Source organism: Hyperolius riggenbachi, chromosome 6 (assembly GCF_040937935.1).
Source record: "Hyperolius riggenbachi isolate aHypRig1 chromosome 6, aHypRig1.pri, whole genome shotgun sequence".
Taxonomy (NCBI): domain Eukaryota; kingdom Metazoa; phylum Chordata; class Amphibia; order Anura; family Hyperoliidae; genus Hyperolius; species Hyperolius riggenbachi.
The window spans coordinates 246,902,356-246,926,618 of record NC_090651.1 but is presented as its reverse complement, the minus strand read 5'-3'; the positions used below and the strand labels follow the sequence as shown (position 1 = coordinate 246,926,618).

At 44.6% G+C, this 24,263-nt stretch overlaps 1 protein-coding gene across 5 annotated transcripts in view; it reads left to right on the top strand.

Moving 5' to 3' along the window:
• CFAP74 (cilia and flagella associated protein 74) overlaps positions 1–24,263 on the top strand; it is a 261,484-nt gene that overhangs the window by 106,570 nt on the left and 130,651 nt on the right. For all 5 annotated transcript variants that reach the window (XM_068240650.1, XM_068240652.1, XM_068240653.1 and 2 more), the window contains exons 17-21: positions 3,174–3,347; positions 4,324–4,513; positions 9,128–9,234; positions 12,850–12,972; positions 15,675–15,796. In XM_068240650.1, coding sequence (XP_068096751.1) covers positions 3,174–3,347; positions 4,324–4,513; positions 9,128–9,234; positions 12,850–12,972; positions 15,675–15,796 — 716 coding nt within the window. The remainder of the gene's footprint in view (positions 1–3,173; positions 3,348–4,323; positions 4,514–9,127; positions 9,235–12,849; positions 12,973–15,674; positions 15,797–24,263) is intronic.

The following is a 24,263-nucleotide window of genomic DNA, read 5'->3' as shown; positions in this document are numbered from 1 at the left end:
ACAAGTGTCAAACTGCAGTCCTCGAGAGCCATAGCCATGCCAGTGTTTAGGATGGAGTGAGAAACGGAGAATTATGTTCTACTTTTTGAACCAAACTTTTCCTGTCTTTCCAGTCCCATCAATTAACTTGAGCTGTGCCAAAAATGTGTGAGGATCTCGACCCTTCAGGAGTGGAGTTCGACATATCTGAACTAGAGGGGTGGTCAATGAGATGCAAAGAATTCCAAATCAATGCAGGATTATGTGAATTTAATATGCAAATGTATGCAGCTTGAAAAAATATACTGTTAGAATCTCACCAAGATGAAATATTATTCTTCCATTTTCAAGCTTCCTAAAATTGCCAGTAGAATTTGCATAATCTTGCATCAACTCAGAACGATTTGCAATTCATTGACCATTCCTATGTGCAACCATGAATGGCTACTGGTATATCATGGGAAAGGTGGCTAAAAAGTAAGCACTACCTGGGTCCAGACTTAAAGGGGACTAAAGGGAAAACCAGTATGTTACTTGTAGAAATACTGGTAAAATTGTCTTATGATGTCTCCTTACTGCAATCAACACAAAAGCATCTTAGTGTAGGTATTAACCGCCTCCATTATTCATTATCTATGGAGCAGCTATCCACATGAAGCTCAGGACGAATGTTGTTGTTAAACACCGGTATAGCACATGAACACTGCCAACCACCACACTTCAATACCATTTCAGCACAGAACAAGCGGACAGAGTCACATGGAGTTCACTACTTGTGTATCATGGTGCCTTTCACCTGACTATGATACTTCCTCCTTTCGGTTTCGGAAGGAGGAAGATCGTTGTCAAGTGAAATGCATTATGAAGTGCAAGAAGTGAACTCCCCTTAACCCGTTCACTTGGTGGTTGACAATATTTGCATGTTTTGAATTTGTTATGCTCGATTCGAAGAACAATTTTACTCAGAACTGCCTACATCTGGTTGTCCCAGAGGTCCTTGCTTCCATTCACTTTAATACCTGTGATACCTGCGTCTGTATTCATGCTTTATTGTTTGGAAGACCAGGGGCGTAACTAGGACCAAATTGACCCCCCTGCAAAGCTAAGCCAGTCAGGCCCCCCATCAAAATTGCGGTGTGCCCCCACCTCCAGAGTGAGCAGTGTGTGTCAGTGGAAACAGCATACATTACCTGTCAGCAGAGCAAGCAATGCATCCTCTTCACTCTCCTCTTCAGCCCCGCCATACAGTGTTATTCCTTACTGCTCCTGTCTCTGCATGTCATGTGACATGCAGCAGGCGCCACAAGGAGTTAGTCTCTGCGGCACAGCTGAAGAGAAGATTCAAGGGTTTGTGTCACTCGCTCTGCTGCCAGGTAATGTATGCTGCTTCTGCTGCCACTGCCATATGCTGCATCTGGGACCCTCTAGCACCCAGGTCCCCCCCCCCCCACCATGGCAGGGGATGTGGGGGCTATTGTTATGCCCCTGTGAAAGACCTAGGAGCCTCCTATGATTACATTTTTGGTTCAGCTTTTGGTGTCAAAATACTAGATGAAATTTAACATGTGGTTGGTTGCTATAGTTTATAGAACTTTGAGCTGTTTCGTGTCATGCTGTTAAATAATAAGCCTTTAAATAGGACATTAGAGGATTGAAAATTACATCTCCACCCTGTCTTAAATCCCTGCGCTTGTCGCTTGTTGATCTCTCAGAAATTAAAAGAGAAGAGGGTTTTATTTGACATAAATTAGAAATGCTCATCAGGAGTGAGATTACTCACAAGTCTGCAATTACTCAGAGCATATGTATATTTTATGATTTTAAATGAGGGCTATTAGTGCAGTCAGTCTCTCATAAACAAAGTCATTTGGCATATGGTCTGTACTGTAAAATGAATGGTTAAAAGCATAGCGATATCTGCACATTTATATTATGTTCTGCATAAAGTTAATTAAACTGCTCATTTAAAGGGAACCTGAAGCAAAAAAGTATATGGAGGCTGCCATATTTATTTCCTTTTTAAATAATACCAGTTGCTTGGCAACCCTGCTTTGGCTGAAGTAGGAAATCAGTTGAAAAGGGCTCCTGAGCCATCGGTATTAAAAGGGCTCCTCCATAGACTTCAATGTTATTTCTGCAAATATGGGATACAAGGTGGTGAAAAGGGCTCCCGAGTTTTCTTTCGGCTACATACAAGGTTTTGAATTCGACTACAAAAGGGTGCCCCTTTGTTGCCCATATTTTTCATTTGGCTACAAAGTTTTTGATTCGGCTACAAAAGGACGCCTCTTTATAGCCCATATTTTTGATTCGGCTACAAAGTTTTCAGCTACAAAGTTTTTAATTGTGCTACAACAAGGTGCCCCTTTGTAGCCCATCTTTTTGATTCAGCTACAAGGTTTTCGACTACAAGGTTTTTGATTCTGCTACAAAAGGGCACCCCTTTGTAGCCCATATTTTTGATTTGGCTACAAGGTTTTCGGCTAAAAGGTTTTTGATTCTGCTACAAAAGGACATCCTTTTATAGCCGAGATTTTTTTATGGGGTGGTTAGGCAACACCTGGAGGGGTCTTACGGTTAGGCATCATGAAGGGGGGTCTTAGGGTTAGGCATCACAAAGAGGGATCTTAGTGTTAGGCACCATCAGGGGGGGTTCGGGTTAGAGGAGGGTTATGTGTGAGAGTAGAGAGTAGTTAGGTCATAGAAATCACCAGGGGCTGTCTTAGGGTTAGGCACCAGGGGTAGGCCTATAACAGCATCCTTTTTATAAACTAAAACTAGCTTTTCGGCTACACCAGGCACCCTTTGTAACCGAATTTGGCATATGGGCTACACCAGGCACCCTTTGTAGCCAAATTTGTCATATGGTCTATACCAGGCGCCCTTTGTAGCCGACTCTGGCTTTTTTTCGTCTATATCAGGAGCCCTTTTTTTTCCTGGAGGCCTTTTCAAATGTACGCTGAAGTAGTGCCTGATTCACACCAGAAACAAGCATGCAGCCTATCTTGTCAGATTTAACAATACATTTTAGAAACAACTGATCTGCTGCATGCTTGTTAAGTATCTGGTATTTAAAGGAATTAAATATGTCAGCCTCCATATCCCTCTCACTTCAGGTGTCCTTCAAGTCGGCACTGTTATAGTGATTAATACTGATCATTTTTATTAGTGATGACCAACACCATTTCTTACAGCTGTCCCTGGATAAAGAATACATTGACTTTGGCACACATGTCATTGGAGAGACAGCAACACTTACGGTGACACTAATGAACAGAGGTGCACTTGGGACAAGATACCAGGTTCGCCCATTGACTGAGGCTAATAACCTACGCAGATCATCCAGAGAAATCTGTTCTGGGCATGTGGTAAGTAATGAATTATTTAGAGTCTTAGGAAGTAGGGTAGAGCAATAGGTAAACAGCTGTTGGACTGAAATGCTGTCCACAGTTTATTTTGGGTTGTGTTTTATACAGTTTTACCATGATCCATTGCAGCCAGAATAATCAGGATTTTTCAAAAGCCTGTGAGGGGCATTGGTCACTTTCTACAGATAGATAATTGTGGTTTGATTACCATCCTTGGACCACAGGAACACTGACTGACCTTAATGTCTAAGAACCAGCCAGTGTAGACTCGAAAGCAGAACCAGCCAATGTAGACTCAAAAGCATGAGTAGTGGTGTGGCTACAGTCACTGTAGTCATACTCCAGTATCAGGATACAGCATGATCTAACACAGCTTTCCTAGCCTTTTTTTTAAAAAAAGCAAGAGCTGCAGTCAGTTATGTATGGCTGCATAGCATAGCCTAGCTCTTATGCTGGCCACACACATCTCAACTGGAATTGTTAAATATATCTCCTTCAATTCAATAAAATAATAATTTCCATGCAAAATCAAAACGAAAATGGTTAAGTCCAGCAACTGTCTATCATATTTGTTGTACTTGCTTCACAATTCTAGTCCCAATTCTAGTCCCCTCTGCATGTGAGTGCTTTGTACTTGCAGGGAATGTGTTACGCTAAATCTCTGCACATAGCTCATTTTCAGACATGCCCAATTTAGTTTCAAAGTTTCAGCTTGATCTGGCAGGCAAAAGACGCAGCAGAGCAGGATCATCCACAAGATAACCTAGGCAGGTGCCTGGGGCCAATGGGTGTCAAGGGGCCCAACTACTACTTTCTCTGACCCTTCTACCATTTAAAACCGTAAGGAGGAGCCAAATCTACTACCTTGCCTAGGGCCCACTTTTGACTGTGAGATTTATTTTGTCAGAGCTGTTTATACTGTATGTGTATTTGGGCAATTTAATGGTAAGTGTTACATCAAGCTCTCATTTTATAGGAAACTCCAGTTTCCCCTGAACAGTGCCCTAGAGATGCCAGTACACTTATGCCCATAGAGTCTACTAATAAAGAACTTACTGAAGAAGGTATGGAAACCTTAGATTCTAATAGATGTGAGCTTCCAAAAGAAGATTGTCCACACAGTGCAGAACCAAGAGGCGGTGGAGATCAGCCAAGCACAAGCAGAGGTACCTCTCTGAATGAGGAAAGGGGGAAGGGAAGTACAAGAGTATACAACCTTGAGGAGAAGAACATTTATGTTACATTTATTGGGTGCAGTCATATAATTATAGACCATAATCCTATATAATAATTTCCCTGTTCCTGCGTCCTCCTGTGTGCTTGTGTCTGTGAGTTTGTTGTGTCTGGCGTGCATGTGGGGCATGCGTCCATTGTCCTAGCACCTGTTATTTAACTAGTTAGGCATAATATGGTTATATGCATTTTCTATGAATTATGCATAAAATGATTTATGGAAGCTTTTGTAAAATAGAAAAGACAGCTACATTCTGCTCCTCATTTCCTCCTCAGCAAACTCCACTGTCTGCTCACTCTGCTCCCCCCCCAGCCCCCCAACCCCCTAGTCAGTCTGAAGTTGTGATGGGCTGTCAGCCTTTTTGATCGGATGCAGAACACCATTCAAAGAAGACTTATCGTTAAAGTGTCACGGGTGACAATCTTGCCAAGTTCTTCATCCAGAAAGTTATAGTAATAAATAGTGCCCAGATAACATGAAAGTAAACCTCCACACTCATCCATACCACTGCTGTCCTGATTGTCCTGTCAAATGCTGCTATGGGATATCTCTGAGTAGGCATTCCCATGAAAAGTGGAACAAAGTCCCTATTTGGCCACATTTCAGACAGCATAGGTTAGAGTTGGAGCTAGCTATAGCTACCATTTTATGTGGTGTGTAGTACCAATGAAGAATCATCTTCTGAAATGTTTTGTAGTGATTTATATATTTGGAACATTTTTGATGGCCTTGGATGCTTGAAGTAATTGCAAAGGAGAGATAGGAGTACCAAGTTTAGTAGACCAAGCTAGACTATATTTCTTAATAGAAGCTTGCATTCTAAAGAGGGGCAGCTCATACCAAACAGATATGCCCCCCTTGAGTGGGAGGGATGATTGCAGGTGATTTATTATGCTCTTAGGTATTTGGGGGAGAGTTAGCTTGTGTGATTTGTCAGCATGGTGTATTCTAAAATAGGTGAATGTCTCTTATGGTTGAAGATTGTACTTGTTGGCTTATTTTGTAGAGATTGAATTGGTTCCAATATGTTCCCAACAAAAAAGTCACTGAGGTGGGCAATAACTTACTCTTTCCGTTTAGATAAGTTAATGTCTGGAATAAATCGGTGTAACACTGATAAAGGAATATTACAGCTGGAATAGTCTTCGGTGCTAGATGGGTTCCGACTAAATTGCATCCAAGCCTGAATGGTCGCTTGCATGGCAGGACGGTCAGGGCCGGATTTACCATAAGACACACTAGGCACGTGCCTATAGGCGGCCCGTTAGTGAAAGGTGGGCCAGTATCCTCCCAGAGTGTCCCCTTGTCGCTCGCTCTCTCTCTCTCTCTCTGAAGAGAGCAGAGCGCCGTTAATAGGGCTAGAAGCAGCGGCTGGAGAGGCTGAGCTCCGTGGGCACATTCCTCCCCGCTGTGATCGCCCTCCGCCGTCCTGAAGTAGCAGTCCCCGACAGCGGCGCCCTCCTGTCACATGCCGCTGCTGTCATCAAAGAGATGACCAACATGGGCCCGTCTGGAGTGTTAGCGTTGCTAGGCAACGCTGCAGGAAGCCAGCGCCTCATGGGAGAGAGAACCCGGCTTCCTGCTGTTGGAGGACTCTGACAGTGCGGTGCATGCAAAGATAGGAAGAGCAGGCTGGCTCTGTGAATGTGCAAAATGCACAATGCAGGTATTTGCATCAACGATCTTTCCTTCTCCCTTCGGCTCAGTAAAGTGACAGTCATCCTGTCACGCCTGACCTCTCTCTGCTAACTTCACTATCTGTGGCAGGAAAGGGGAGAGTAGGAGAAGAGTTCCAAAGACTGCTTGTGTGAATCACAATGCGCTGTGTGACAGACAACTGTGTCTGCCTGAATGTAGCCAAAGAGTCTGTCCGGAGCCAGGCCAGCTGCCAGACCACTGTGCTTCAGGGAGCTATCAATCATCCTGGCCAGGAGGGCACATGTAGCTGAACATGACTGCACACGGAGAGGAGGACGGGTAGAAGACAATGCAGCACAGAGAGGTACTAAAAACCAGAGGACAGGGGACTGGACCAAACCAGAGACCAGGCTGCCTGAAAAGAGACTGACAAAAACTGTCTATCACACACACTATCATAATGCCCTCAGTGGAGCTCACAAACTAATCCTACCATAGTCTAATGTACTACCATATTATTATTTTATATAGCACTGGCATCTTCTGCAGCACTTTACAGAGTACATAGTCATGTCACTGCCTGTCCCCAGCAGAGCTCACACTCTAATCCCTTGCCAGACATAGTCTAATGTCCTACAATATTATTATGTATTTATATAGCACTGACATCTTCTGCAGCACTTTACAGAGTACATAGTCATGTCACTGACTGTCCGCACAGGAGCTCACAATCTAATCCTACCATAGTCATAACCTAATGCCCTACACTATTATGTATTTATATAGCACTGACATCTTCTGCAGCACTTTACAGAGTACATAGTCATGTCACTGACTGTCCTCAGAGGACCTCACGATCTAATCCTACCTAAGTCATAGTCTAATGTCCTCCCATATTAATTATGTATTTATATAGCACTGACATCTTCTGCAGCACATTACAGAGTACATAGTCATGTCACTGACTGTCCTCATAGGAACTCACACTCTAATCCTACCATAATCATAATCTAATGTCCTACCATATTATTATGATTATTATGTATTTATATAACACTGACATCTTCTGCAGCACATTACAGAGTACATAGTCATGTCACTGACTGTTCTCAGAGGAGCTCACACTCTAATCCTACCATAGTCATAGTCTAATGTCCTACCATATTATTATTATTATGAATTTATATAGCACTGACATCTTCTGCAGCACATTACCGAGTACATAGTCATGTCACTGACTGTCCTCAGAGGAGCTTACAATCTAATCCTACCATAGCCATAGTCTAATGTCCTACATATTATAGTATTAGCACAGTTCAGCTCTTTGCTCACCTGTCCTGCCTGCGTGTTCCTTCCTTTGTGCTGCTGTCTTCTAGTGACCTAGCAGCATGTATGCACTCGCGTACCCCGTCAGTTCATGGGGGTCACTCCGTGCACCGAGAGAGAGGACAGCACAGAGGAGAGGTAAGTGAGACCGCTCTGCTTTGGTAATACCCTGCATTTAAGCCCCAGGAAGACCAGCATTAGGAGGGAAGATGTGTCACAGGCCTGTCCCCAATCTACCAGCAAGGAACTGTCCTGCCCTATCGGTAATATCAGTTGATTTCTACTAGAAATCAATCAAAATTACGATCGGGCAATATGTTTGGGCAACTCCGGCAGGTTCATAGTGTAAGGGCATCTTACATTTTTACATGTCTAGGAAGTGGGAAGCATTTTGATCTTGTAGAGGCTTCCCCAGTCCTCCTGGCCCCCATTGTTGCTGTATCTGAAAGGAGCATATTTGATATGTTATGCTGCCACACTCCTCTTTGTGCTTGCACAAGTACACTCATACCTGTGGAGTAAGCTGGAGCTGCTTGTCCATGACCAGCTTCATGCTACTGAGCAGGTGCAGCCATGCTCGTGTCGGTGCATCACAGCCCTGTCTGTGCATGGAGAGAAGTGCAAACACGATCTTCAAGAGAGTCCTAGGTACTGGTGGTGGTCTGGAGGAGGACCTGAGAAGCCTCTGGAGGTTTGCGTGTGTGTGTGTGTGTGGGGGGGGGGGGGGGGTGCACTTTGGAATCTCTTCCTCTGTTGCAGGATTATTATCTGGGTTGCAGTTGTATTATCTGCTTGTTGCTAGTAATATCAGCCTCTATTTGGTAAATTCTACATTCCGTTGGTGATATCTGCATTGTTGGTATTCTCTACTTGTCTTTGGTAATATCTACATTACCTTGTGTGGTTTCATGTAATAAAAATGAGTGTGGTTTGAGGGGTGTGGCCTGTGTTAAGGGGCAGGGCTTAGGGCGCCGGACCTTATGTGCCTATAGGCTCCTGAGCTGTAAATCCGGCTCTGGTAGGACGTATTACTTTTGGTGGGGATAGACCCAGCATAATTATCATAAAAGTTCTCTTGTACCTTGCTTAAAGAATACATGAGCTGAAAGCAGGATATAAAGCTTTACTTACCGGTGGCTTTTTCCAGCCCCTAGAAGTCTGTGTGTCCCTCGCCGCAGTTCCACTGTGCTTCAGTCTTCTGATGTCCTCTCCGTAATGATCAGCGACCCAATATCACTAAGTTTACATTGAGTATAGCGGGGCTCAAATATTCTTCACTGTTCCCACCTACTTCATTAAATATTAGTTGTAGCTACATTGACCCTTTAATAGTCATTGACTGCTTATAATTAGATGTATGTTAATCTATGCATCAGTTTCCCTTTGAAGCACATCGATAATGATTTACTAAAGAGCATGAATATCGAATCATTTCAGAGGATTGAGATAAAAAAAATTATGCTTCTCCTCTGCCAGTCACTGCTCACTTCCTTTAGTGTATCACTCCCACAGACTTCTGAATAAGATAAGATTCATGCATGATATAACTCTGATTCCTGTGTGACGGAACACTTGTTTGTAGAACATATCGGTGAGGAGCCCCCTGCAGCTGAGAGATACACTGACATTCCTGATGAGCATCAGCATGGAGGCAGTCAGGAAGAAATGACTGATATCAAGCTGGGTGAGGTAAGCATGTCATTCAGTGATAACTGCTGTAGACCTTTATGCAGGCTACTGTATTCTGAATCTTAGAGGTATTCCTGTTCACAACCCTCAAATACAACATTATCTGTTAACATATAGCTCTGCAATGCATTTCCTGTTTTGTCAGGATGTGATTCAAACGTAGGGGCTGGTTAGTTAGTGTACTGTGACTGGGGAAACTACCTATGCAGAAAAGAGTCCTTCGGCAAGGCACCCTAACATTCCACAGTGGGCTATTGAGGGTGCCCTTAGTGGTTGCAACTCTCAAGCACTTGGAATCAGACAGGAGAAAAGTGCTATACAAATGTTAGTATTATAGGTTTATTAAAGAGTACCTAAGCTGAAAATGGCAGAGCCTGTCAGGCTTTGTTTTAATGATGGAGGATGTGGAGGGCGGGATTCACTGGGTTAAATACTTACCTGTTTTGGCGTCCTCCCACCAGTAGGGCGATCGTTCTGCCTCCCTCAGAGAATGGGCCCTGGTGAGTTTTTTTCAAAATCCATCTGCGTGGCCGGTGCCGCAGACTGAGGCTTCCGAAGAGCTTCAGCAGTCTTCGGAAACATGGCCGTAACTGCACAGAGCATCACCTGTGACAATGTCAGGACAGGTGAGTATTTAGCTAACGCCTTGAAACCCCCCCCCCCCCCCACCCCCAATACGTCCTCAGTAAGACAGAGCCTCTCAGCTTTAGCTTAGGTACTTTTTAAAGATAGAAAATGAGAAGGAGTTCTTTTTGGAGTTCAGTACTTCCTAGGGCAATCAGGTCCTCACCTTTTGATTTCAGTCAAACAGTCAGTCCCATCATAAAAGTTTTTAGTGAAATCTGACTCTGATCTAGTTCCCTCACATTAATTATCAAAATATTTCTGTGGTAATGTAGTCCCAGACCCCACCCTTCACCCAACACTGACCTTAACCACTCATCGAACTGATTCCAAAACAAGTCACACACTAACGTGTCACCAAAACTCAAGCCTAAAGTGCCCCTGAATTGAGCGTGAGCAATATAACTGGGCTTATAATCAATTAAGATATTCCAAAATTTTACCTTCAGTGTTATACCCATGAGAATACTATGCAAATTTATACTGTTTGTAAGAGCATTATGAAGATCTTTCAAGTTCCCTTTTAATCCATATGTGATGGATCAAGCAGTAAAAGGATCTTTCACATGGAGGCTAGAAGAGGTAAATTCATGTCATTGATAGGTTTAAAGGGGAACTGAAGTAATAAGGGCTCTTTCACATCAGAGCTTGCGTTGGAGAACGCTCAAAGCATACGTTTTGTTGTATGCGTTTTAATGCGTTTTGCACTGCAGTGCACTGCAGTGAGTGTGCGTTTTTAATCCGTTTTCAATGCGTTACAGGACATAGGAAAACGCAGGTAATTTTTTTTTCTTTTAGTTTTCAACTTTCTACATTGTTCCTCTGTTGCATTCTGGGACTGATTGCCTGCGTTAACGGATATAAAACGCGCATAGTGTGCGTTTTACATTGACTAACATTGTAACGCATAAAGCTAGCGTTGGCCGAAAAACTGCGCCTGGGTGCAGTGTAACGCAACGCACAAAAAGGCTGCGTTATATGTGAAAGCTAAAATGAAAGTCTATGGACTTTCATTTCACCTTGGGTAACGCAAACTTTATCCTTTGCGTTGAAACGCAGAAAATCTGCCCTAATGTGAAAGAGCCCTAAGTATACAGAGGCTGCCATATTTATTTCCTTTTAATCAATACCAGTTGCCTGGCAGCCCTGCTGGTCTATTTCTCTGCAGTAGTATCTGATTAAAATCAGAAACAAGCATGCAGCTAGTCTTGTCAGATCTGACTTTAAAGTCTGAACCACTGAAACACCTGATCTGCTGCAAGCTTGTTCAGGGGCTATGGCTAATAGTATTAGAGGCAGAGGATCAGCAGGGCTGCCAGGCAACTGGTATTGCTTAAAAGGAAATAAACATGACAGCCTCCATATAGCTCTCTCTTCAGTTCCCCTTCAATCCTCCCCTTTTTATTCTTCATAACACTAAGTATAATATTAATCAGTAACCACTAAGTAGTCCCCTACTAACTTCATATTTTATTAATGGAGAGCTAAGGTATCCTCAGCTGCTAAACTAACCCCTGCACTTTCATTACCTTTCACTAAGGAGCGCAACCACCCAAAATTTATGCATTCCTAATTTTAGAATCTAATGTTCTAACTTCTGCTCTGCGACATCCTACCCGAGATTAATTAGAACTTCTGCTCTGAAATTACACAGTAATTATGTCTTGTTCAGCTTATACTGATATTTACACAGATTCAGGGATGTCCCATTACAGAGCATCGGAAGCTCTGAGTTGGAATCATACTAAGCAGGGGCGTAACAATAGGGACTGCAATAGGGGCGTACATAGTACGCTTACAGGACGCATTAAATAAAAAAATACTGTGGACATCTTGTGGCCAAATAGTAAAACTACATCTAAAAGCATTTTTTTAAATCCAAAGACCTATTTTTACATTTTATATTAACTCCTTATCTCTCACACTCCCCAATAGCTATCTCAATTTTTTTTGTAAAAAAAAAAAAAATACAATTAAAAAAAATACATAAATCGTTACCTTAGGGACTGAACTTTTTTAATATGTATATCAAGAGGGTATATTACTGTACTTTATAAACTATGGGCTTGTAATTAGGGATGGATTCAAAACTGAAAAAATGCACTTTTATTTTCAAAAAAATATTGACGCCAGACATTGTGATAGGGACATAATTTAAACAGTGTAATAACCGGTGCAAATGGGCAAATAAATTACGTGGGTTTTAATAACTGTAGCAAGCATTATTTAAAAACTATAATGGCTGAAAAAAACTGAAAAAGAATAATTTTTTCCCATTAAAAAACATTTAGAATAAAATAATTCTTAGCATAATGTACCACCCAAAAAAAGGCTAATTGGTGGCGAAAAAAACAAGATATTGTTCATTTCATTGTGATAAGTAGTGATAAAGTTATTGGCAAATAAATGGAAGGAGCGCTGAAAGGTGTAAAATTGCTCTGGTGCACAAGGGGTAAAACCCACTCAGTTGTGAAGTGGTTAATTATGGTATCACTTATTTGCCATCCCAATAGAGATGTTCTTACTAATGAGACCAATATAAAGTGGGCACGAAATGTATGCATACACAGTCCAGTCAGTTACCGGTTAGAACTCAAACCCACTAGCAGCATTTTCTAAGCGCTAGTGACTTGAAAAAGCTCTTGCTAATGCAATGCTATGGGGGATTTTTATAAATTCACATCGCTCAAGTGGGATCACACCCATAACCCATAACACAACATTAGAGCTTTTCAAATCACAAAGCGCTCAGAAAAGTGGACTCAGATAAGTGTACTCAGAAAAGAGCTCAGAAAAGTGGAGACCTAATGGACCCCAGGCCTTATTGTGATTTACATGCGCTGACAGTTTATTTCAGGCTAAACAAGATTTTTGTTCCATATTATTTGTGATCTACAGTATTATGTTGTAGGCTAGAAATTGTTGGCATCAGTGCCAAACTGATCTATTTACCAGTCTTTTCACTTGAACATTGTTGTTCCTCTGGTTTAGGGAGTGGACGGAGACATAGGACCCTTTACAGAAGTGAAAATTCCAATTATATTTACCCCTACTTTCCCAGGAAAATCAAGTGTGGTATTTGAGATTGCCTTTGAGAATCAAAGCTGCAAACCTGTAAGTATTAGTTTTATATTTTTATGGCTAAGTAACATTGTAGACCTGTTTGCTGAGACTTAGAGCGTGCAGCAGTGGCAGACCGACGGGTATGCAGAATGGACACATGCTTTCCTGTGTGATCTGTTCACACATCCGTCTCCACCCTGTGCAGGTTTGTATGTTGCGCAATGCACAAATATGGCCTACACAATTATTTTGGACAGCGGATGTGTTGCCATTCATCCCACAGTTCAGGTTTAGATGACAGTATAATCATTGTGCAGGCATCCTTCATCCTCTGACATTCTGCAGTCAGCTCTGTTAGATTTATTTGGCTGATTGTTACTGTAGTTCCCACAGCAGGAACACTTCTGGGCTTCATTCTCGCTCCCTTCTCAGTGAGACAGTACATCCTGCTTTCTAGAAAGTCCAGCAAAGATTTTTGTTCAGAGGTCAGGTGTACACTATCACCTGAAGTGATTAGAGGATACCACAACCGAACGGTTGTGGTAAAAATGATTGCAGCACTGTGTAGGTTGTAATCAGCACATACCAGCTGTTCCTTTGCCCCCCTCCATCTGCCGCTGTTCTCATTGTATCCATCCCATGCTAATCCATGTGACTCTTGGTGTAATGCAGCGCACACGCAGCACAGAGGGGTCAGCGTGCTTCTGAGCCTTGCATTATGCGCCGGCCAGAAGTGAAGAGGGTAGGACAGACTGCAAACATAGGGCGCAGTATGTCCGGGTCAAAGTTCAGGAAAATCGCCGCACACCGGGATGGATACAATGAGAACAGCGGCAGATGGAGGGGGGCGAAGGAACAGCTGGTATGTGCTGATTACAACCTACACAGTGCTGCAATCATTTTTACCACAACCGTTCGGTTTGAACTCAGCACTCTTCAACTATAAGGAGACACAAGAGGCAAATAAAAAAGGCAAATGGCTAACTGTGTATAATGTTACACATTTCCCATTTGCACTATTGTACGTATGCCTTATCTCAGATTGTTTCCCCCTATTTTCAGATGCTTTCTTCTTAATATGTTAACCAGTCCCTCTTGCGCTAGTGTAATCTCCCATCCAAATCCAAATAGTAGGTGACAAGCAGTGATAGATGCTAGGTTAACAAGTGGTATATAGTGGGTAATAGACAAGTAGTATGTGGCAAGTTACCATGAGTGACAAGTTGTAGTGGGTGCCGAGTTACAGTGGGTGCCGAGTTACAGTGGGTGCTAAGCAGTGGTGGGTACGAAGTTGCAGTAGGTGCTAAACAGCAGTTGGTGCTAAGTTACAGTGGGTGCTGTGTTGCAGTGAATGCTAATCAGTAGGAAGTGTCAGGATGCAGTGGGTGCTTAGCTACAGTAAGTGCCCAGCTGAATTAAGTATTCAGCCTTGCCTTTATCACACCCAGCACAGTATTTCCTTCTGCTCACCAAAAGTGCAGAGAGACATTGGGCACATATGCAATTAACTTTTTCTCCTAAGTTATCTCCTAGGAGATAATTTTCATCTTCGATTTAAAATAACTTTTCAGCATTTTACAATTAAAAAAGTTTTCAAAACCTGGTGAAAAAGTATTGCAAAATTTGTTTTTGAGTATTTCCTTGCTGGTGGTTTAAAAAGCATTTTATGACAAGGTCTGAAAATATCACCTCGGAGAAAACCTAGGAGAAAAAGTGAATTGCATATGGGTCACTAACTCATCCATGTGTACAGGTGGCAGGAGAGAAGCAGAGCTTTCCACAGCCATCCTCATTGCTGACACCTCTACCACAGTGTGGAGTTGTGCAGCCTCTGTCTGCCTTCATGAAAGCATGCAGCTCTAAACTGTACAGAGTCTAAGCGACGCAGGCTGCAGGCAGAAAAAGGCTAAAACAGAGAGGAGAATAGGTTGTGTCACTAGCGGAGAGTTCAGTGAAAAAGATTGTACAAGTGCAGCAATACAAAATCAGGGTAGTTGGTTCAAAGGCGAGAAGCAGCCGGGGGAAAGGAAGTTAGGAGTCTGGAACTTTAAGGCGGAGGCAGGACATGGCACATGAGGGTGGCATCTGGGATAGTTCCACCCAAATCAGGACAGTTGGACTTTATGTTATTGTATTTCATTTGACATATACTCAGTCAGGTGGTAATTGAACTTTCTGGTGACCAACCAAAGTAGAATAAGTAGTTTTGACCGACTGTAGCCTGAATATACTTAAAGCGGTACTGTAAACTGCTTAAAAATTTTTTACCTTACCTGGGGCTTCTGCCAGCCCCCTGCAGCCGATCTGTTCCCACGCAGCCACTCACCGATGCTCTGGTCTCACGCCACGGCTAGCTCTTACTTTATGCAGTTCGGGGGAACTGTGCCTCCTCGTTCACGCTCCTGTAGCCGGACACATACTACAAAGGCACAGTAGAGATTTCCTCGCATTTCCTCGCACTGCGCCTGCGCAGAGCGCTCCTGGCTACAGGAACGCGTACAAGTATAGGCCTGGCCAGGGTGCAATGGAGGTCGACTTACAAGTCAACCTCCATTGTGGAAAAAAAATGAGCCGCGGCGGGGGAACCGATGATCGGTCCAGGATGGTGTGGGCACATATCGGCTGCAGAGGGCTGACAGAAGCCCCAGGTAAGTGAAACTCTTATTTTTTAAGCAGTTTACAGTTCCGCTATAAATTTAGGACATTTTAGTAGTAGCTTATTTTAGTATATACCTTTCCAATTCTTCTTTCAGATTCGAGTCTCGACTACTGGTATAGCTATTGATGTTCCCGTCTATGTTCCAAATGCAAACATTGACCTGAAGATCTGTACCTATGACCGCCTGTACCAGGACAGTATTGCTATTAAAAACAGGTATGCTAATGGACCTAAAGTTGCCGTAGAAAACTTGGGAAATGTATAAATTGAGGCTTCACCTTCACAAGGGGTTCTCTGGCAATTTCTACACTGGGAGCCGAATATAATTTAATGTGATTAGAAGTAGGCACTCTAAAGACGTATAAACTGTTGCGACATGTTTCGGGGTTTCAGTTTTTTCAAGTCTAGTTCAGCTGGGGCTGTTTCACAAACATTGGACAAGTACCATCAAAATTTTATATATATATATATATATATATATATATATATATATATATATATGTATGTATATATATATATATATATATATATATATATATATACACACACACACACACACACACACACACAGTGGGTTGCAAAAGTATTCAGCCCCCTTGAAGTTTTCCACATTTTGTCACATTACTGCCACAAACATGCATCAATTTTATTGGAATTCCATGTGGAAGACCAATACAAAGTGGTGTACATGTGAGAAGTGGATTAAAAATCATACATCATTCCAAACATTTTTTATAAATAAATAACTGCAAACTGGGGTGTGCGTAATTATTCGGCCCCCTGAGTCAATACTTTGTAGAACCACCTTTTGCTGCAAATACAGCTGCCAGTCTTTTAGGGTATGTCTCTACCAGCTTTGCACATCTAGAGACTGAAATCCTTGCCCATTCTTCTTTGCAAAACAGCTCCAGCTCAGTCAGATTAGATGGACAGCGTTTGTGAACAGCAGTTTTCAGATCTTGCCACAGATTCTCGATTGGATTTAGATCTGGACTTTGACTGGGCCATTCTAACACATAGATATGTTTTGTTTTAAACCATTCCATTGTTGCCCTGGCTTTATGTTTAGGGTCATTGTCCTGCTGGAAGGTGAACCTCCGCCCCAGTCTCAAGTCTTTTGCAGTCTCCAAGAGGTTTTCTTCCAAGTTTGCCCTGTATGTGGCTCCATCCATCTTCCCATCAACTCTGACCACTCCCTGTCCCATCTTCCCATCAACTCTGACCACTTCCCATCAACTCCCTGTCCCTGCTGAAGAGATGCACCCCCCGAGCATGATGCTGCCACCACCATATTTGACAGTGGGGATGGTGTGTTCAGAGTGATGTGCAGTGTTAGTTTTCCGCCACACATAGCGTTTTGCATTTTGGCCAAAAAGTTCCATTTTGGTCTCATCTGACCAGAGCACCTTCTTCCACATGGATGCTGTGTCCCCCCACATGGCTTGTGGCAAACTGCAAACGGGACTTCTTATGCTTTCTGTTAACAATGCCTTTCTTCTTGCCACTCTTCCATAAAGGCCAACTTTGTACAGTGCATGACTAATAGTTGTCCTATGGACAGAGTCTCCCACCTGTGCTGTAGATCTCTGCAGCTCGTCCAGAGTCACCATGGGCCTTTTGACTGCATTTCTGATCAGTGCTCTCCTTGTTCGGCCTGTGAGTTTAGGTGGATGGCCTTGTCTTGGTAGGTTTACAGTTGTGCCATACGCCTTCCATTTCTGAATGATCGCTTGAACAGTGCTCCGTGGGATGTTCAAGGCTTTGGAAATCTTTTTGTAGCCTAAGCCTGCTTTAAATTTCTCAATAACTTGATCCCTGACCTGTCTTGTGTGTTCTTTGGACTTCACGGTGTTGTTGCTCCCAATATTCTCTTAGACAACCTCTGAGGCCCTCACAGAGCAGCTGTATTTGTACTGACATTAGATTACACACAGGTGCACTCTATTTAGTCATTAGCACTCATCAGGCAATGTCTATAGGTAAATAAATGAGCAGTCCCGGTGAAGCCTATTTAGGAAACACGCATCAAGTGATGGTGGGGGTTTATGTACTCAGTTTTATGAAGATATTGAATTCTTCAACACCACAACAAAACGTTACAGTTACAAAACTCGATCCACTTTTATTGGCACAAAAATACAAAAATATTCCTTTTTCATAGTAAGCTTCATCCGAGATTTCAATCTTCATGAAGATCACAACACAAGGATAGAGGTCATATTCTGGACAGGCCAATCCTTCATGAAGCTTACAAAGCATATAGTCTGGCTTGAGGTAATGAGCATAACATGAACATATGTTGGATGTACAGAGGTGCCAATACAGAACAAAATATTTAAGAACAGCTAAAAAATGGGGTGTTCTAGACAGACAGAGGCGCTATAACCTGTCCTGACATTTGTCAAGTTGCTTCTTTTTGTGCTTTGCCTGGGCAGGCGGGTGGTGAACCCATGAAGCGTGTTGCAGATTTTATTGGAGTAAGAAATAAACGTTGTACTTCTTTATGATAACAGTGTGGGGAGGTGGGTCCACTAGTACCCTCCATTTTTTAGCTGTTTTTTAAATACCGTATTTTTCGGACTATAAGACGCTCAGGACTATAAGACGCACCTAGGTTTAGAGGTCAAAAACTAGGGAAAAAAATTTATACTAAACCTGGTGCCTCTATAGTGCAGGGGTGTCTTATGGATCTTTCCCCCAACTATTATGTACCCATTTAACCTTCTTTGTGCTTCTTGTTTCCCCTATGTCATCCTCTGGTGTTCCACAGTGTCCCCTGGAGTTGCCACGTGTCATACTCTGTCCCCCTGTCTCCTCTTGTGTCCCCTGTCCCTGTGTTCAGTGTCCCCATGTCCTCCGTTGTCCTCTGTATATCCTCCCACATCCGGACTCCTGTGTCCATACTTATACTGCAGCTAATGTCCCCTGTCCCTGTGTGCAGCGTCCTCTCCTTTTCCCTGTGTCCAATGTCCCCAGACTCCTGTGTCCACACTCAGCTGAACCCAATCACTTTGTACTGTGCCCGGTGCCCCCTGTGCCTGTGTGCAGCATCCGCTCCTTGTCCCTGTGTCCCCCCATGCCCAGACTCCTGTGTCCATACTCACGCTGCAGCCACTTTGTACTGTGTCCTGTGTCCCTAGTGTGCAGCGTCCTCCTTGTCCCCTTGTCTTACGTACCCATGCCCGGACTCCTGTGTCCATACTCCCAATGCAGCCACTTTGTTCAGTGCCTGGTGTCCTCTGTGTGCAACGTCCTCCTTGTTCGCTTGTCTTAGTCCCCATGCCTGGACTCCTGCGCCTGTACTCGCCGCAGCCACGCTCCGATGAAAAGGAAGTAAGCAGAGGAGCCATCTACCAATCAGACAGGGGTCCGCTTCCCCGGACCGCCAATCACTGCCGTTCCTGCTTCCTGCTCTCTCTCCCTTGAACGCAGTCTGGAGAGTGGGACGAAGGCTCCACCATTGGAGCCAATCAGTGCACTCCCCTTGGTCCCGCTGGCGAGACCATCGCTACCTATCAAAAAGGGAGCAAGAGCAATGAGCGGCAGTGATTGGCGGTCTGGGGCAGCGCCCCCCGCCTGATTGGTAGATGTCTCCTGCTTACTTCCTTATCATCAGAGCTGCGTGGCTGCAGCGTGTACAGATGCAGGAGTGCGCGAATGGGGACGTAAGACACTTGGACAAGGATGACACTGCATACAGCCTCGGGACACCGGAAATAGAAGTGGATGCATCGTGAGTATGGACATAGGTGTCTGGGCATGGGGACATAAGACACGGGGGATAAGGAGGATGCTGCGCACAGGGGACATCGGGCACAGTACAAAGTGTCTGCAGCGTGAGTATGCACACAGGCGTCTGGGCGTGGAGACTTAAGACACGGGGACAAGGAGGAGGCTGCACACAGCACCCCAGCACAGTACAAAGTGATTGGCTGCAGCATTAGTATAGACCAGCTTCATAGGAGTCCAGACGGGGACATAGAAAGGAGGCAGTTACCGCGCTGAGGACGCACCGGAGGACACAGAATGGAGGACAAACAGGTGCTGGTCCAAATTTACTATTCATACTACAAGACGCACTGACTTTTCCCCCCCCACTTTTGGGGAAGAAAAAGTGTGTCTTATAGTCCGAAAAATACAGTATTTTGTTTGTGCTCTGTACATCCATTGATCGTCCACCTTGTGGATGGATGTGTCTCACCCCCTTTTTCTATTTTCTGCGGAGAGTGACTTCTTAGCCTGAGCGGGAACAGGAAAAATTCCCCACGTGCCTACCCAGGCCAGTGGTTGATTTTGGTGGCAACCCATGCTTGTAGGTATAATTCAAATACCTTAATACTTCATCATCACAGTAACACACTATTTGGAGCTCTTGATTTGCTCCCTTTTATCATAACATAAACATACATTGTTTAGGCAATGACACAAGTTCTGTCCTTTGTACATATTTAAAAGTAGAGATGGCCCGAACCTTTGATTTTCGGTTTTCGAACCTCCCGTGAAAGTTTGATTTGCGCGAACTTTCGCGAACTGCAATAGACTTCAATGGGGAGGCGAACTTAGAAAACTATAAAAATGTATGCTGGCCACAAAAGTGATGGAAAAGATGTTTCAAGGGGTCTAACACCTGGGGGGGGGGGGGGGGGGGGGCATGGGGGGGGGGGATAGACGCCAAAAGTCCCAGGGAAAAATCTGGATTTTACACAAAGCAACGTTTTAAGGGCCGAAATCACATTGAATGCTAAATTGCAGGCCTAAAGTGCTTTAAAACATCATGCATGTGTATACATCAATCAGGGAGTGTAATTAGAGTACTACTTCACACTGACACACCAAACTCAATGTGTAACGCACTGCACGTGCTGGACTGGTGCGCACCATGGCCAGAGTGCAGGCCGTGGCGGTTTACAAGCCCATATGGTCGCCGGGTTGAGGTAGCTGAATGACAGAACAGTGACTGTCCAGCTGATCCAATTTGGTCTGTCCACAATGAAGCAACGACCTTATTATCTTGGGTGTGCCCAACACCCCCCCCCCCCCCCCCCCCGAGACACTCATATAGCCGGTGGTCATTGCTTCATTGTGATACGCAAGACTCTTCACCACGGCAAGGTAATGATCACGAACGTAAATTGGCACATGTACATGCCTTTTGTTTTGTTGTTGCAGCCTCAGTGCATCCAGAAAAATTAGGCAGGCATGTACATGCACCAGAAAAATTATTATAGCGGCCGCTGCTAGCTGCGGCCTTAAAAATTCAAGAATCCGCCTGGAGTCCTGGACCCTGCTGGTGGTGGCGGAGAAGGCAGTCAAGCGGCCTGCAGGCAGAGATTCTTTGTGGGGAGTGACTTAGTCTTGGGGCAGGCAGTCACACGGCGTGCAGGCAGAGATGCTGTGTGTGGGGACTGACTTAGTCTTCGGGCAGGCCTGACCGTGCTTTGCAGACCACGTGGTCAGATGGTCCCTTGTCCCAATGCTGTGTGCCAGAGTTGACACCACTTGCCTTTCAACATCACGGTACAGTTTGGGTATCGCCTTTTTTGAGAAATAATTGCATATCTTCCACTACAGTGTGTGGTTTTGCTTTTGTGTGCTGCTTTCCCTCAGGTGGTCATCCCATTGCAGTTTGTGCTTTGTAATCATGTGCCTCCATAAGGTAGTTGTTCCTACGCGGGTCTTGGTCTTTCCACGGCTCAATTTTCGGTGGCAGAGAGTACAGATGGCGTTGCTCTCTTCTGAGGCAGACACACAAAAAAATTTCCACACCGCTGAGCCCTGGGGTGATGCCACTTTGGTGGTGGCGGCCCACTGAGTGTTAAGTGGGGTGCCAGAATCAGAGCAGGAGGAGGAAGATATGTCACGCTTCCGTGCGGAAGCGGAGAAAGATGAGGTGTTCTGTGTTAAATAGTCAACTACGTCCTGACAATATTGGGGGTTGATGGCACCTGCCTTCTTCAAGTGAAAGCACTGACTTGACTAATACAATGTGCAGTCAGTCACACAGGTGCAGTTAACAGGTATGCACGGAGTGGTATATCACACTGCGTGCGCTCACGTAGGTAGGTGGGTGCACTGAAGTGAACAACAGGTAGTAGGTATATGCAGTGATGGGTATTACATGTGCACCTGCCACACACAGACAGGTACCGGATAGGCACAGTGACACTGCGTGCGCTCACGTAGGTAGGTGGGTGCACTGAAGTGAACAACAGGTAGTAGGTATGTGCAGGGATGGGTATTACATGTGCACCTGTCACACACAGACAGGTACCGGATAGGCACAGTGACACTGCGTGCGCTCACGTAGGTAGGCGGGTGCACTGAAGTGAACAACAGTTAGTAGGTATATGCAGTGATGGGTATTACATGTGCACCTGTCACACACAGACAGGTACTGGATAGGCACAGTGACACTGCGTGCGCTCACGTAGGTAGGTGGGTGCACTTTTTGCAGGGGGGCCCGGGGCTTTGTAGGTACGTGTAACAAAATATGAAAGACATTTAGTATACAGCTATTATACGGCTATCAACCTGCTATCAACCATTGAACGTTGCCGTTAGACATGAGCTTTGCGGCAACACACACGTCCATTTATAACTGCGGCCAGTATTCTCGTACCGTCCCTATCTAGCTGCTCGGTTGATCCACATGCCAGACTCTGAGATGCTATGAATGCATCTGGTTGGTTCAGATGATTCCTTATAAGTATATCTGGTTTTGCTCTTGACTGGGCTCATGAAAATCTTTTAAATGCAAAAGCCTGATGAATCAGAATCAGAATCTTTATTATCGCCAAGCACGACTGGGTCGTGCCCGGAATTGGGCTTGGCACGTACAGGGTACTGATACAGGATATAGATACAGATACAGGACAAATCAAGCAGTTAGAAAGGAACACAACACTCGCAGAGAGACATTGGCTATTATTCATAAAGCATTTCCGCATGCGGAAATGCTTAAAACAGCTGACTTTACTGACCACTTAGCAAAGTCAGCATTCATAATGGCTCTTTCCGCATGAAAAAATTACACTACCGAGCAGAGTGATAAATCGCCGCCTTGTGCGGTGATTATCTGAACAAATGTAGCAAAATGTTAATTCATAAAGAACACCGCAAGCGGTGTGAGGTAGGGAAGTACCGCTCCCTCTGATGTGGCGATACCAATGTAAGTGAATGGAGACACACAGACCTCCCAGGCAGCTGCAGCAGAGCGGAACACGGAGAAATGTATCAACTCTGCAGCTTCCGTGTCTCCGCCTGCCTACCGCCAGCTTAGTTCGGAGAATCTCCGCACTGCTACCGCACATGGATACTTTTCTATGAATGCCCACCCAGAAGTCTAAAATACCGGCAGCGGTGTTTTCCTGCATTGATTCCCCTTACCGACAGCTCCTTTATGAATGATAGCCAATGTAGCATAAGTTACAACACAAAAAAACATCCAAAAAAGAACAGCCAGAAAAAAGTCAGCTTGAGCTAGAGCGCCGTCTATCTGTGTGTAGAGTGCCTAAGTGCCGGCATGGTGTTGTGGTGTGGGGCTGGGCAGTTCAGAAGGTTGACAGCCGAGGGAAAGAAGCTGTTTTTATGCCTTGAGGTCTTGGTGAAGATGGACCGGAACCGGAGTCTCCGGCTCGAGGGGAGCTGACTAAAGAAGCGATGGCCTGGGTGTGAGGGGTCGTTGGTGATCTTTAATGCTCTGGAGAACAGCCTGGAATGGTAAAGGAGGTCCAGAGAGGGGAGGGGTCTCCCGATGATCCTCTCCGCTGATCTGATGACCCTCTGCAGTTTGAGTCTGTCGCTGGCAGAGGAGCTGGCATACCAAACCAGGATGGAAGAGCATAGGACAGATTCGATTGTAGCGGAGTAGAAGTTTGTCAGAAGGTTTTGGGCCATACCAAACTTTTTTAGTTGGCGGAGAAAGAAAAGTCTCTGTTGGGCTTTCCTCTGTGTGGAGGCAGTGTTGGCCTTCTACTTCAGGTCATTTGAGATGGTTGTGCCCAGAAGGCGGACGCTGGGGACTCTTTCCACCTTCTTGCCATCGATGCAGATTGGGGGCGGGGTGGAGGCGCATCTCCTGAAATCAACAATCATCTCCACAGTTTTCGCTGTGTTTAGGACCAATCCGTTCTCTCTGCACCAGTGACAGACACCTTCAACCTGGTGGCGGTACTCTTCCTCATCATTATTGGTGATGAGACCGACAATGGTCGTGTAGTCAGCGAATTTGATTACTTTTACCGAGTCTGACGTCGCCAGGAGAAAAGCAAGATATAAATGTTATTTGTCTTGTCTTGTCAAATGATGCCGTGCCCTGCTGATTGTCTTCAGAGCCAGGCTCTCCTTCTAGGTCCCCCTCCTGCTACTGTGCGCTCTGCCGCTGCCCACTCCTCCCTCCCTTCCCACAGAGAACCACAGCTGCAGCAAGAATGATAGCAGCAGATGGCAAACACTCACTCACCTATCCATGATCCAAGCGATAGAGATCTTGTCATCTGAAACCCATCTGTCTCTTCCACAGTGCAGTCGCGCGCTCTGAACTTCCTGATTCTCAGATCAGACAGGAAGTAGGAAGTAGTAATAGTAGTAGTAACAGAGAGCGGCAGCACTCTAGAGGAGACAGATGGGCTCCGGATGACGGGACCTCTATTGCTTGGATCGCAGTAGGTGAATGTGAGTCATC